Source organism: Rhineura floridana, chromosome 7 (assembly GCF_030035675.1).
Source record: "Rhineura floridana isolate rRhiFlo1 chromosome 7, rRhiFlo1.hap2, whole genome shotgun sequence".
Classification (NCBI taxonomy): Eukaryota; Metazoa; Chordata; class Lepidosauria; order Squamata; family Rhineuridae; genus Rhineura; species Rhineura floridana.
Window position 1 is genome coordinate 70,715,866 of NC_084486.1, and position 12,686 is coordinate 70,728,551.

Genomic DNA, 12,686 nt, shown 5'->3' on the forward strand with positions numbered 1-12,686 from the left:
GACTCAACCTTCTCTTCTAATATCTCATTCACAGTGGAGAAATATTATATGATGTTACTTCAGACAAGAACCTTCCTAACTTCAAAATGAAGATAGGAGGATGTCTAATTTGCGCCTAAACTTATTTTACTCTCAGGATCTTGATCCACAGGCAAGGGAGATGTTAAGACTTTCTACCATGCAGTGGCCTTTATGAAAATCCCCACTCTCCCCCCCCCCAAAAAAAAATGGTTATTAGCCCTAAGAAGCTTCCATTGGCACTTGTAGCCTCAGGGGGATTTTCATCAGGGAGCAAAATAAGTTTTCCTTTCCCTGAGCACCATCGTCCTCGCCCTGACCATCACCCTACCCCTCCACACAAACCTGCTATTTAGAAAAAGAAAACCCCACACATTTAATGTCAAGTCTAGTCTGGGTCTCCTCATATTGCACCACCAACAGGCAGGCTTTGACCAGTGTTTGTAATAACATAAGAAGAGCCCTGCTGGATCAGATGAACAGTGGCCCATCTAGTCCAGCATTCTGTTTTCACAGTGGCCAGCCAGATGCCTATGGGAAGCCTGCAAGCAGGACCTGAGCACAACAACACTCTCCCCTCCTGCAGCTTCCAGCAGCTGGTATTCAGAAGCATACTGCCTCCATCAGTGGAGGTAGCCTCACAGTCAAAATCATTTTAGGGGCTGCAGCCTCCCCTCAGCCTGCCATCAGACCTCTCTGTATTAGATACAGAATTAAACATGCTACAGCTCATACCTTGACACAGTTCCTAACTCGGCATGACACTTCCACTTCTAATGTTGGTCGACCAATCCCATCCAGCACCCTTTTTCCAAATAACGTGCATATCACTGGAGGCTTTGATAATTCAGAGAAGTAGTTTGCCTTGAGGATAACAATTATTGCAATTATTTTCCATGCCTTTAAAAGGAGATTTCTATGCTATTAGTATATAGTCCTTTGCAGTGCATCATTTGCATAAGATTTATATGGCTGTTTATTTAGTTAGCAGTTCCTGCACTCATGGTTTGGGATCATACCCAACAAAATCCTCTACTCACTTTTAAAATCCGAATGTAGCCCTCTGGTTTCTATTGAACACCAGAGAATATTCTGGAGTATAGTAAACTATAATGATATCCATTCACCTGTGGTAAAGACAAACATGATCACAATCAACTCTTGGCTTGTGTCACCTGCATTGATCCTGCTGGATCCTAGCTTGCCATTTGGACTAGCAGGAATCAACACAGGGCCCAGCACTATGCTCAGTCAGCACTATGCTCCAAAAGACAGTATGATGATTTGGACTGATGTTTGGAGTTGAAAGACAGAAACAGAGGTCCATGTGCTGGCCTTAGTAGCTTGCCAGAATTATGTATGCTATGCTACTATTTGTGCTTCCAATGATATATGATACCATAAGATATGTAACCATTCACATTTTCTAACCCCCCTTTTTATTGCCAGTTCTTTTAACGGCACATTCTTATGGGGTGAATGCATTGTAACCCCATTCTCCACAGCAACACTCTGAGATGATGTCATAATATTACTATTTTTAAAATGAGAAACTAAGGCAGATAGTGACATCTAAGGCCATCTACTGAGTTCATAGCATCTGTAAAAGTCCAACAGTACCTCCTGTGTACACTGCCTCTTTACTATACAGTCTAGTATCTGTCCCTAGAAAATCGTTTTCAAGGGGTTAGACACATTACCAGTCTCTTGCCACAAAAACAGCATAGAATACTGTGACACCTTAAAGACTTATGGAATAAGCTTTCATAGATAACTCAGGATAACATTTCATGCATCTGATGTGATGAGTATAAGTTAGGGTGGGGGAAATTGTTAAACAGTCATGTCAGAGGAAAATGAAATGGAAAAAAGTGCTGACTGTGATCATTATGTAATTAGCAGTGGTAATTCACAAAACAGCTGTTGGTAACACAGACATCCTGACATTGGTAAGCCAATTAACACACATAATGTGTTTAAAACCCTTTGTCCTGGTTCAGTTCTCAAGCGATATATCAACCTCTTTGAAGTATTGTACATTTATTATTATTATTATTTATTATTAAATTTATTAGTCACCCATCTGGCTGGTTGTCCAGCCACTCTGGGCGACGTACAAGGTAAAAACAGTACATAAAACAATTAAAAAATTTAAAAAACAGTAAGGACCTAACCCACCCCAAAAGCCTGCCTGAAAAGCCAGGTCTTCAAGGTCTGGCGGAAGCTCATCATAGATGGGGCATGGCGTAGATCATTTGGGAGAGAATTCCACAGGGTGGGGGCCACTATTGAGAAGGCCCTCTCTCTAGTCCTCACCAGTCTAGCTGTATTAACCGGTGGGATCAAGAGATGGTCTTCTGAGGCTGATCTTGTTGAGCAGCATCCCTGCCGATGCTGGAGGCGCTCCTTCAGATAAACTGGGCCACAACCGTATAGGGTTTTAAAGGTTAAGACCAACACCTTGAATTGGGCTCGGTAAACAACCGGTAACCAGTGCAACTCCTTCAACACAGGAGTGATGTGATCTTGCCGGCGGCTGCCTTTAATAAGACGAGCCGCCGCATTCTGTACCAGTTGTAATTTCCGAACCGTTTTCAAGGGTAACCCCACGTAGAGCTCATTACAGTAGTCTAGGCAAGTGGTGACCAGGGCATGTACCACCGGTGGGAGCAGATGGTTGGGAAGGTAGGGACGTAGCCTCCACATCAGATGAAGTTGATACAGAGCTGCCCGGCTCACCGCTGAAACTTGAGCCTCCATGGACAGCTGGGAGTCAAGAACGACCCCCAGGCTACAGACCTGGTCTTTTAGGGGCAAACGTACCCTGTTAAGCACCAGGTCTGTACCCCCCAACCTTCCCTTGTCTCCCACAAACAGCACTTCGGTTTTGTCAGGATTCAGCTTCAGTTTATTCCTTCCCATCCAGCCACTCACCAACTCCAGACACTTGGACAGGGTTTCCACAGCCAACCTCAGTAAAGATTTAAATGAGAGATAGAGCTGCGTGTCATCCGCATACTGATGACACTGCAGCCCAAATCTCCTGATGATTGCCCCCAGCGGCTTTATATAGATGTTAAAGAGCATTGGAGAGAGGATAGAACCCTGTGGCACCCCACAAGTGAGAGGCCGAGGATCCGAAACCTCCTCCTCCAGTGCTACTCTTTGGTATCTCCCAGAGAGGAAGGAATGGAACCACTGCAATACAGTGCCCCCTATGCCTAACCTCTGCAGGCGGTCCAAGAGGATAGCGTGGTCAACGGTATCAAAAGCCGCTGAGAGATCAAGGAGGACAAGGAAGATGCATTCGCCTCTATCCCACGCCCTCCTCATATCATCTACCAAGGCGACCAAGGCTGTTTCCGTCCCATGCCCCGGTCTGAAGCCCGACTGAAATGGATCCAGATAATCTGCTTCTTCCAAGTGTGCTTGCAACTGTTTAGCCACCACCCGCTCAATCGCCTTGCCTAAGAATGGCACATTTGAGACTGGGCGAAAGTTATTCAGATCTTGAGGGTCCAAGGAGGGCTTTTTTAAGATTGGTTTTATTATCGTCTCCTTGAGCAGTGATGGCATTACTCCCTCTTCAAGCAATGTATTTACCACCAGCTTGATCCCCTCACCCAGTCTATCTTTGCAGCTCATAATGAGCCACGAAGGGCAAGGATCGAGTAGGCAGGTGGTTGGCTTTAGGGTTGAAAGCACCTTGTCCACTTCATAAGAGGGAAGAAGCTGGAACCGATCCCACGCCACCGAAGCAACACTGGTCACCTCTGGCTCACTCCCTGTATCCACAGTGTACGGAATATCACTTTTAATAGGATCGATTTTATCCGTGAAGTGTTTAGCAAACTCGTCACAGGAGACCTTATCATGCTCCATCGGTGCCGGAGCAACTGGACCGACCAGGCTCTGGACCACTTGGAACAGTCTCCTGGGACAACACTTTGCAGATGCAACAGAGGCAGCATAAAAATCTTTTTTTGCTGCCCTTACTGCCATATGATAGGCTGCTGCAGCAGCTCTAACATGTGTTTGATCGTCCTCAGAGCGAGATTTCCGCCACCGGCGCTCTAGCCGTCTCACCTCCCGCCTCAGAGTTCGCAACCGTGGGGTAAACCACGGTGCCGTCTGAGTTCTGTTCAGGGAGAGAGGGCGTTTTGGAGCCACTCGGTCTAATGCCCCGGTGATCGCGGCATTCCAGCCCTCCACCAGGGCTTCAGCCGAGTGGCTGTGTGCTTGCTCCAACGTATCCCCAAGCGCATTCAGGAATCCATCAGGATCCATCAGACACCTGGGGCGGACCATCTTAATGGGCCCTCCATTAGCAGTTTTACACTGCAGTTTCTCTTTCATCCCTATTTTTGCCTTTTGGAGATTCCTTGTTAAATTTATGTTAGCATGTGTTGCTAAATGCCGTTCTTCAGAAGCTTTCTAGAACCTTAATCTCTGAATACACAAGTGGATGCATTTTGTCTCTTTTGCACATGCTGGTGAATGCAGGCACATGCACACTGAGGCACCTTGCAGCACACAGACTTACTGAACACTGCAGCTGCTGAGATATATTTTGAACTATTAAGAAAATACTGTTGGACAACTGTGTTTTCTAGTGGATCTTGAACAAAAGAATAAGTAACCTCTTGGCTTTTAAATCAGTGTACAGCATTATATTGCATAATAAAAGAAGGGCTTTCAACAAAGTTAATGAATCTTTCAAAGTTCTCCTTGGTAACCAGCATTACCCAACTTTTTTCGGCCCAACACCCCTTTGCAAAATCTTTTTGTGCCCAACGCCCCCCTCAGATTAAGTATATGCCAATGCTTCCTATTATACTTAATATACCTAACAACAAACTCATTCAGTTTACCGGCATTGTTTCATTAAACAAGTTCATTTAAATATCACAGAAACAACGGGTAGCAAGTGTGTCCCATTCCTGAAGAAAACCAGCGAATAACTGACTGTCTGCGTCACCCGTTTGCACACGGCACCCATCCGTTGGAAGAATGCACCCTCCACAAATACACCCAGCTTAACAAACACTCTCTCGTGACTGGTTCCAACATCCCTCAAGACAGCATCGGAACATTACCTAGTGCCGGGGCGTGGCTAGTATCCCCATTCCTTGATAAGACACTGGCCACTATTCACTAAAGAGCGCACACTATTTATAGTGTTATTTCCATGAATTGAGACTATTAAATACATTCTAACTGGGGACAAAACAGTTTAAAAAGTAATGATTTGTGTATTAAATAAAATTAAACTTAAATGCTTCAACTGTTGCATCACACCGTCAAATGTCAATGCCCCCTAATGAACCCAAACACCCCCCTAATGAACCCAAATGCCCCCCTAAAGTTTGTAGTCACGCCAACGCCCCCCTGAAAGGCTGTAACGCCCCCCAGGGGGACGCTACTGCCCACGTTGGGAATTGCTGTCGGTAACAGAATTGAGGTTTTACAGTAACGTTCCTATTTTCATACTAAAAATGTTGAAAGATATGCAGTAACAATTCCTAGTCTGGATAGAAAGACTCGTGTAAAAGTATGCGTGGGAGAATGTGCTGGACAGCTGGAGAAAGGGATGTCTTCTCTGCTTTAGTTTTGCAATTGTTCTAACCAGAGTTGACTTGCTGTGCAAAAGGCAGTTATGGCTATGTATGTCATCCTTCCTCCCACTCAGTAGGAGCTCAGTAGCAGCACACCATAGCAGCGAGGGGGAGATATCTGTAACCTTCCTTCTCAGTTTGGCTAGGTGGTCTGTGGGCTGCTTCTCTCTTCAGTTACTGCTATCGTGGAAGCAAGATGAAAAAGGCAACAGCTTTTTCTCTTGAAGGAGAGCAGATAGGGGACAGAGTGAGCACCCTGGACCACTTCAAACGAGGTTAGGTGTAAGGGGCAGCAGATGTGTGCCTGCTTCCTTACAATGGGAAGAGGAAATCACTGAGGCTAGGAAGAGAAGTGGCATATGGTGCTGTTGTGAAAGAAAAAAGGAAAGGATATAGGAGACTAAATGGATTACAAGTGGACTACAACCCCCATACATAAATACATACACATACATTTATATCCCACCTTTCCTCCAAGGAGCTCAGAGTGGCATATACAGTCCTCCTCTCCCCATTTAATCCCCACAACAACTCTATGAGGTAGGCGAGTCTAAAAGACGGTGACTAGCCCAAAGTGACCAAATGAGCTTCATGGCTGATTAGGGATTTGAACCCTTGCCTCCCCGGTCCTAATCCCAGTACTCTAACCACCACAAGAGTCCTGAACAAAACTGGAGAATTTTGAGAGCTTGAGACAAGGACTCCACTCTGGCAATTCAGCAATATTTGGGTTTACCCTGTTTGAGCAACTGACCACTTACATGTTTATTCTGATACCTCTGTAAATGAAAGCATTGGGGTCATAACTGCAGCCTTGTAAGTAAACCCACAAAAGTTACTAGCCGGCAAAATGTTTTATTCACTGCCAAGAGGTTTGTAGCCTGCATTTATATGCTGGTTGCAGAGGTGAGGAAGCCCCTTCTTCACAACCAGAACAGAAATTCAGGCTAGTAGCATCTTAAAGTAATTTTTTAAAGCCTTTTACTAAGGAAAAGACTTCCATTTCTCACAGATACCACAAAAACAAAACAGACTGGCGGAAGATACTCCCAGGCAAGTACGGCCTAAGGCTGTAATCCTAAACCAATTTTCCTGGGAGTACAGCCCACTGAATTCAAGAGGACTTCCAAGTAGACATGGTTCAGATTGCAGCCTTAGGCTGCAATCCAATACATGTCTACTCAGAAGTAAGCTCCATCAGGTTCAGTGGGATTTATTCCTAGGTAAGTGTATACTGGATTGCAGCCTTAGTCTTACAGCAAAAACAAGAAATACCAGACACCTTAAAGACTAAGGCTGCAATCCAATATACACTTACCTGGGAGAAAGTCCCAAGAAACCTGATGGAGCTTACTTCTGAGTAGACAGGTACTGGATTGCAGCCTAAAGCTGTAATCCTATGAATGATTACATGAGAGTAAGCCCTACAGTAGGACTTCGTTCTAAATAATGGAGATGGATTGCCTTCAAGTAGATCCCGACTTATGGTGACCCAATGAATAGGGTTTTCATGGTAAATGGTATTCAGAAGTGGTTTTACCATTGCCTTCCTGAGGCTGAGAGGCAGTGACTGGCCGAAGGTCACCCAGTCAGCTTCATGGCTGTGTGGGGATTTGAACCCTGGTCTCCCAAGTCCTAGTCCAACACTTTAACCAAAACCTACACAGAACTGCTCTGTAACTAATTTAGTATGAGGTAGGTTTTCAGGGACACATCCCATCTGATGAAGCAGGTACCAATACATGAAAGTCTATTTACCATAGTAAATGTGCTAGTCTTTTAAGGCAGTGCAAGACTCTTTTGTTCCTTTTACTTCTTAAGGAAGAATGCTGCACCACATACCCATTTACATGGGAGTAAGTCCCAATGCATTTAACGGACCTTACTTCTGAATAGGCAGGTGAAGGACTGCTCTGTGAGACTCAGTGTTCACTTCCGAATAATCATGGATAAGCTCACGCTATAAATAGCCAAGATATAATTTCTCGGGCTCTGCCCTTCATACAGCAGTTTACACGACCGCATTAAAATCAATGGAAATTCTACGCTCCCGCTTAGCCAGCCCCAACTCAACCCTTCCACACGATGTCCAACTTCCCAGGCGCCTGCGCACTAGATAGCCTTCAGTCTCTGTTTTGGGCAACTGGCGCATGCGTACATGTCGTTGCCGTTACCCAGGGTCTCAACGTACCAGGTGCCCGTAAAAGTCCTCGGGGCGTTGGTAGAACATGGCGTTAAGCACTTCCTCCAGGCGTTGCGGTACTTCGTTGGCCCGGTAATACTCCGCAGCCTGGTGTTTGAGATCCGTAATGGTGAATTGCCGCTGCTCGGCCCCAGAGCGGTTTTCCCCATACTCCATGACTTTCCGGAGAAGAGCCGAGACTTCGTTGCTAGGAGACGGAGGCACGCGCACAGCCCAGCCCCGAGATTTCCGTGTTGTCGCGGGGTAGTCTGGGAGGGCGCCTTGAAAAGGATTCGTCCCTGCTTTCCCCTCTCTTCGACTGTTTCGTTTAAGCAGCGCTTGGGAAAGTTACTTTTTTTGAACTACAACTCCCATCAGCCCCAGCCAGCATGGCCACTGGATTGGGCTGATGGGTGTTGTAGTTCAAAAAAAGTAACTTTTCCAAGCTCTGCGTTTAGGCTGCAGTCCTGTACCTGAGAGTAAAGCCCTGTTAGACTCAAATTTCTGAGAGAGTAGACGTGTTAGGGTTACTACACTGTTAATGTTTCAGGTGCAGTGCAGGAACTGTTTTCTCTTACTTAAGTCATCTCACTGTTTTAAGAAATGCATAGGAGAAGGTGATGGGGCGGCTCATGCCATCGATGCCATTGAAAGCATCTTGAAGTGGTAAAATACAAATAGTCCTCGAGTAAAGTTCTAGTGTATAAGTAAGGACAGAGACCTCAAGCTTAACACAGGGATGGGGTACATTGCAACTCCCATCATTCCTGACCATTAGCCATGCTGGCTGGGGCTTATGGGAACTGGACTTCCCAACATCTAGATGACCACAGGTTTCCCACCACTGATTTAGAGAAGATGAACAGAGCAAGCTAGCTAGAGGGGGCAGCTGCTTTGGCAAGGCTGTTCACCTGCACTTTCTCTCTGGGTGGCACAACAATGGGGAGTAGGCTCAGTGAGCCTCATGCTCTTTGTTCTGGTGTCCACAGAGAAAGGTGGGCAAAGACAGGAGCTGCCCGCCCCTGCATCACCTTTCTCTCTTTCTGCCCTACCCTAGTGTAGCGGTGTGGATTAGGCCCAGTGAGGGCCTAATCACTCAGCAGAATTGTATCCAGTGATCCCCGCCACCTAGAGAGATCATGAGAAAGCTGGCAGAGGCCCTTCTCTTGCTTGTTCCTGTTTTCTTTGCAGAGTTCCTTGGGGCCCATGTCTCCCCACCATGCCAGCCAAAGACTGAGGGGGAGCAGAAGAAAGGCCCCTCTTCTTGCTCACCTGTGCTCTCCCTGTGGGCTGGGCAGCGGTGGGGATTCGGCCCACATTGCAGAGAGAGAGACAGGATAAGTGGGCAAACTGGCAGCAGCTCATACTGGGGCAGCATGGCTCAGTACTCCTTTGTGCTGCCCAGGGCGAGTGAGCAAGTTTAGGCAGTGGCTGCTCCTACAAAAAGGAAACTGCTTTCACTCACTGCGGACAATCTTTCCTCTGCTGTTGCTTCCTCTTCCTTGCTCATACACCTGAGTGCCATAGTGGGTCCAGTCCTTCATTACAACTTTCAGAGGTACAGCGCAACCAATTTGAGGCAGAGCAGTGGCTTTTTGGAAGCAGCCATGCACCTGTCCTGTTCCACCCATCCTTAGAATCTGCAGAGAAGGAGACATGTGTATATAGTGCCAAACCCTACTCAGGCCCTTGATTGGAGACTTGTTGCATATTCTAAGAGCTTCAAAACACTGTCACATCATTAGAAATCTTAATAGTACCACCTAAAGCACACACATTTATTAAAAAACAGTTTATGGTCTTGCAGTTTGATCTGAATTAAATTCATATACTAGCGAGTAGAATCTGCACAAAATGTTGCAATATGGAGTGCTCTTCCAATCAGCCAGCTGTGCCCTCCTCCATGATATTCCATTCAATTTCTTCTCCTCTGGTTTTCCATTTCCATCCCCACCCCAGCAGTCAGTCACCCATGTTTTCCACAGTCCCTAACTATATTCAGTCCTCAGTATATTTGGGGTTCCATTCACCCCTTTGGGTTTTTTCCTAAATATGTTTGTCTTTTTGTAAACTTTGGGGTTCTCCCAATCCTGCCAATACCTCCCTCTCAGGGCCAGTGCTAAAGGGCGGCCAGGTCGGGCCCTGGCTAAGGGCCACAGGGGCCCCTCAATAGGGTGGGGGAGGAGTAGCACTCCTCTTCTGTGATCCATGGCAGAGTACTGCCGCAGATTGCAGGGAGAGAGCTTTCCAGCTGCCTGCCTGTTTGCTGGCTCCATCTACTTGTCTCTCCTGTCTTTTGTGGCTGCGCAGGCTGCCATTAACCAAGATGGTGGCTGAGATTTCCCTAAAGTGCTGATGCCCCTGCTGCCATCTTGGCTGATGGCAGGGATGTGCGATGGCAGCCCAGTGCTCACAGCCACAAAAGACAGGAGAGACAGGTAGGTGGTGTGTGTGCACATACGTGCGCACACGCCGGGGCCCAGGGCAAGCTGGTGCCCAAGGCCCCCGGCATGCCTGGTGCCAGTCCTGCTCCCTCTTATGTATAGATGGTCTTGTTTTGACTGCATAAGGACTTTAAAACAGAGAAAATGATTTATGTGAGTATTCAAGTCTTGCACTTCAGCTTCAAAAACTGGTAAGTAAAGCAGCCCACTTCAGTTTTAAAAAGAACTGATCAGATTAGTTCAACTGGACAGCTTATCAGGGAGGAAAGTGTTCCACATTACTACAAGGTCTGGCTTTCACACATCATGATCAACCATGGTTTATCATGGCAGGACCAAGCTGCAGTGAGTCTTGGGTGCATGTGCTCCCCACTCTCCTCTGTTCTTGCAGCATAGCCACAAGATCAGAAGCTGTCAATTCCATTTTTGATTAACCAGTTTAGTATTATGTTGAAACAAGCTTGATTTATAATCCATGGTTTGCAGTTGGCTTGTTTTGAACAAACCATAGTTAAGATTAACCAGAGTCTGTCAGGTTCAAATGAAGCAATCAGCTGCAGTTAATAAAAAATGGAAATTAAAAATTCCAAATCTTGCAGATGCACCAGTAGAGGAGAATGGAGGGGGAAACACAAGCTCACTGTGGCTCATTCCTGTTGTGTTAAGCCATGGTTTATTGTGATGTTCAAACACAACCATTATTTGTCATTTGTTTTAATGTGTCCCTTCCTATGCCTGAACAAAGAGGTATCTCATATCTATATTTGTAAATGTGCAGCTGTTTGTACACATCACAATAAATTACACAATGTAATGTTTCATATGAAAATGGTTAGATTTTTCTTCTGTGTTGCCATTGAGCCTTTATTGAGCCCTTATTTTTCTTGGATCATTTACTTGAATTTATTTATTTATTTATTATTTGATTTATATCCCGCCCTTCTTCCCAGCAGAAGCCCAGGGCAGCAAACAGAAGCGCTAAAAACACATCAAAACATCATAAAAACAGACCCTAAAATACACCAAAACAAAACAAAACAACTTTAAAAACATTTTTATAAAAAGCTTTTAAAACATCTTTTAAAAAGGGTTAAAACATATTGTTTAAAAAATCATTTAAAAACTTCTGATATCTTAAATGTTTCTACCTGTGAAATGGGAATAACTTTGTAAGGACTATTTATTGTTGCATTCAAGAAGGGCTATAGAAAAATCCAGTGTTATTGTAGTTATTTATAAAGCTTGACAATATTAATGAGCATGCTTTAAACTCTTTTTTATATAAACTGCACATTGCAGAAAGCTTAGGTATAGTTTGGTTAGAGATGTGTGAGGCCCTTTTTTATTTGAACCCAGAGTGTGTGCTGTTTCTCAAGACTTCTCAAAGGTTGGTTATGATCTTTATTGCCAGAAATTTTCTAGCAAGTACCTTTTAGGATCAAAAAAAGACTCTTTGAAGAACAAAATTGCTGAAGATTACCATCCTGAAAGGGACACAGATTACAGCTTGCAAAATGTCTAGCAAGGATAAAGCAAGCAAAAGCCCCGCCTGACTTTACTTCTGTATTTAAAAACCCTTTACTTTTGATGAAAAGAAACATTTCACAATCTAAATGATCACTTTTAGCCTGCAATTTCCACAAAAACTTTCACTTTGTTTCTTTCTTCATTTTTAATGTTGTTGAACTAACTGAAAATTGATACACTTAAAATGCTGTTAGCTGTATACTTCCTCAGATCTAAAATCAATGTTTGTGGACCTCCCTCGTGTGTTCCCTTTGGTGGGCTGGGAAGTAATGAAGAAAAATCTTCACTGAATCATTTTCTTTTCCTTTCACATCCTTTCTGAAATATTGCAGTACCTCTCCAGGGAGTTAATCCCTCCTCGTGACTCTGTATTCACCAAAGAAGTTTCTAAACTGAAGAGACATTCCTTAAAGGAAGGGTGAACGTGATTGCAGTGTATTGCTACATCCCATGGGTTTTGGCTAAATTGCGGGAAAGTCTCCTGCGACATCACTTTCAGTTCCATATGTGTTCTGATAAAGTTGTTGTCACAAACTTGGGTTGGTTCTGTTTCCTCTGATATGCTTTTAACAGAATTGAATTATCCTTAATTTCCTGCTAGATCTCCAATTTTCAAGAAACTGTTACATGGAATTCACACTGAATTAACAATCTGGAAGGAATTATTACACTAGTACACTTTCCCTGGATCTAGCAGTCCACATGGAGATTTATCCTTCTAGTCCCTGTACCATTGTAATGCAGAATTCTCTAATAGGCAAAAAACCTTGCGATTTAAGAACATACCTATAGCCCACAGATATTCCTATCAAACTTTAAAAAGCAGAGAAATAGTGCAGCTATAGTTAATGAACCAGGGGAGCAGGAGACCTCCTCTCTGAGATATTGTACTGCCCTATA

General features: G+C 44.7%; 1 protein-coding gene across 4 annotated transcripts in view; it reads right to left on the reverse strand.

The window, feature by feature from the left end:
- The window catches only part of ENO4 (enolase 4), a 50,600-nt gene extending 42,477 nt beyond the window's left edge, over positions 1-8,123 (reverse strand). For 2 of the 4 annotated variants that reach the window (XM_061635896.1, XM_061635895.1), the window contains exons 1-2: positions 7,825-8,116; positions 754-882 (exon numbers count right to left, since the gene is read on the reverse strand). In XM_061635896.1, coding sequence (XP_061491880.1) covers positions 754-882; positions 7,825-7,992 — 297 coding nt within the window. In that variant the 5' untranslated portion in view covers positions 7,993-8,116. Of the gene's footprint in view, positions 1-753; positions 883-7,824 lie in introns of all 4 variants that reach the window. The other 2 variants (XM_061635894.1, XM_061635897.1) reach the window with 2 other exon arrangements.
- Between the last annotated feature and the right edge of the window lie 4,563 nt (positions 8,124-12,686).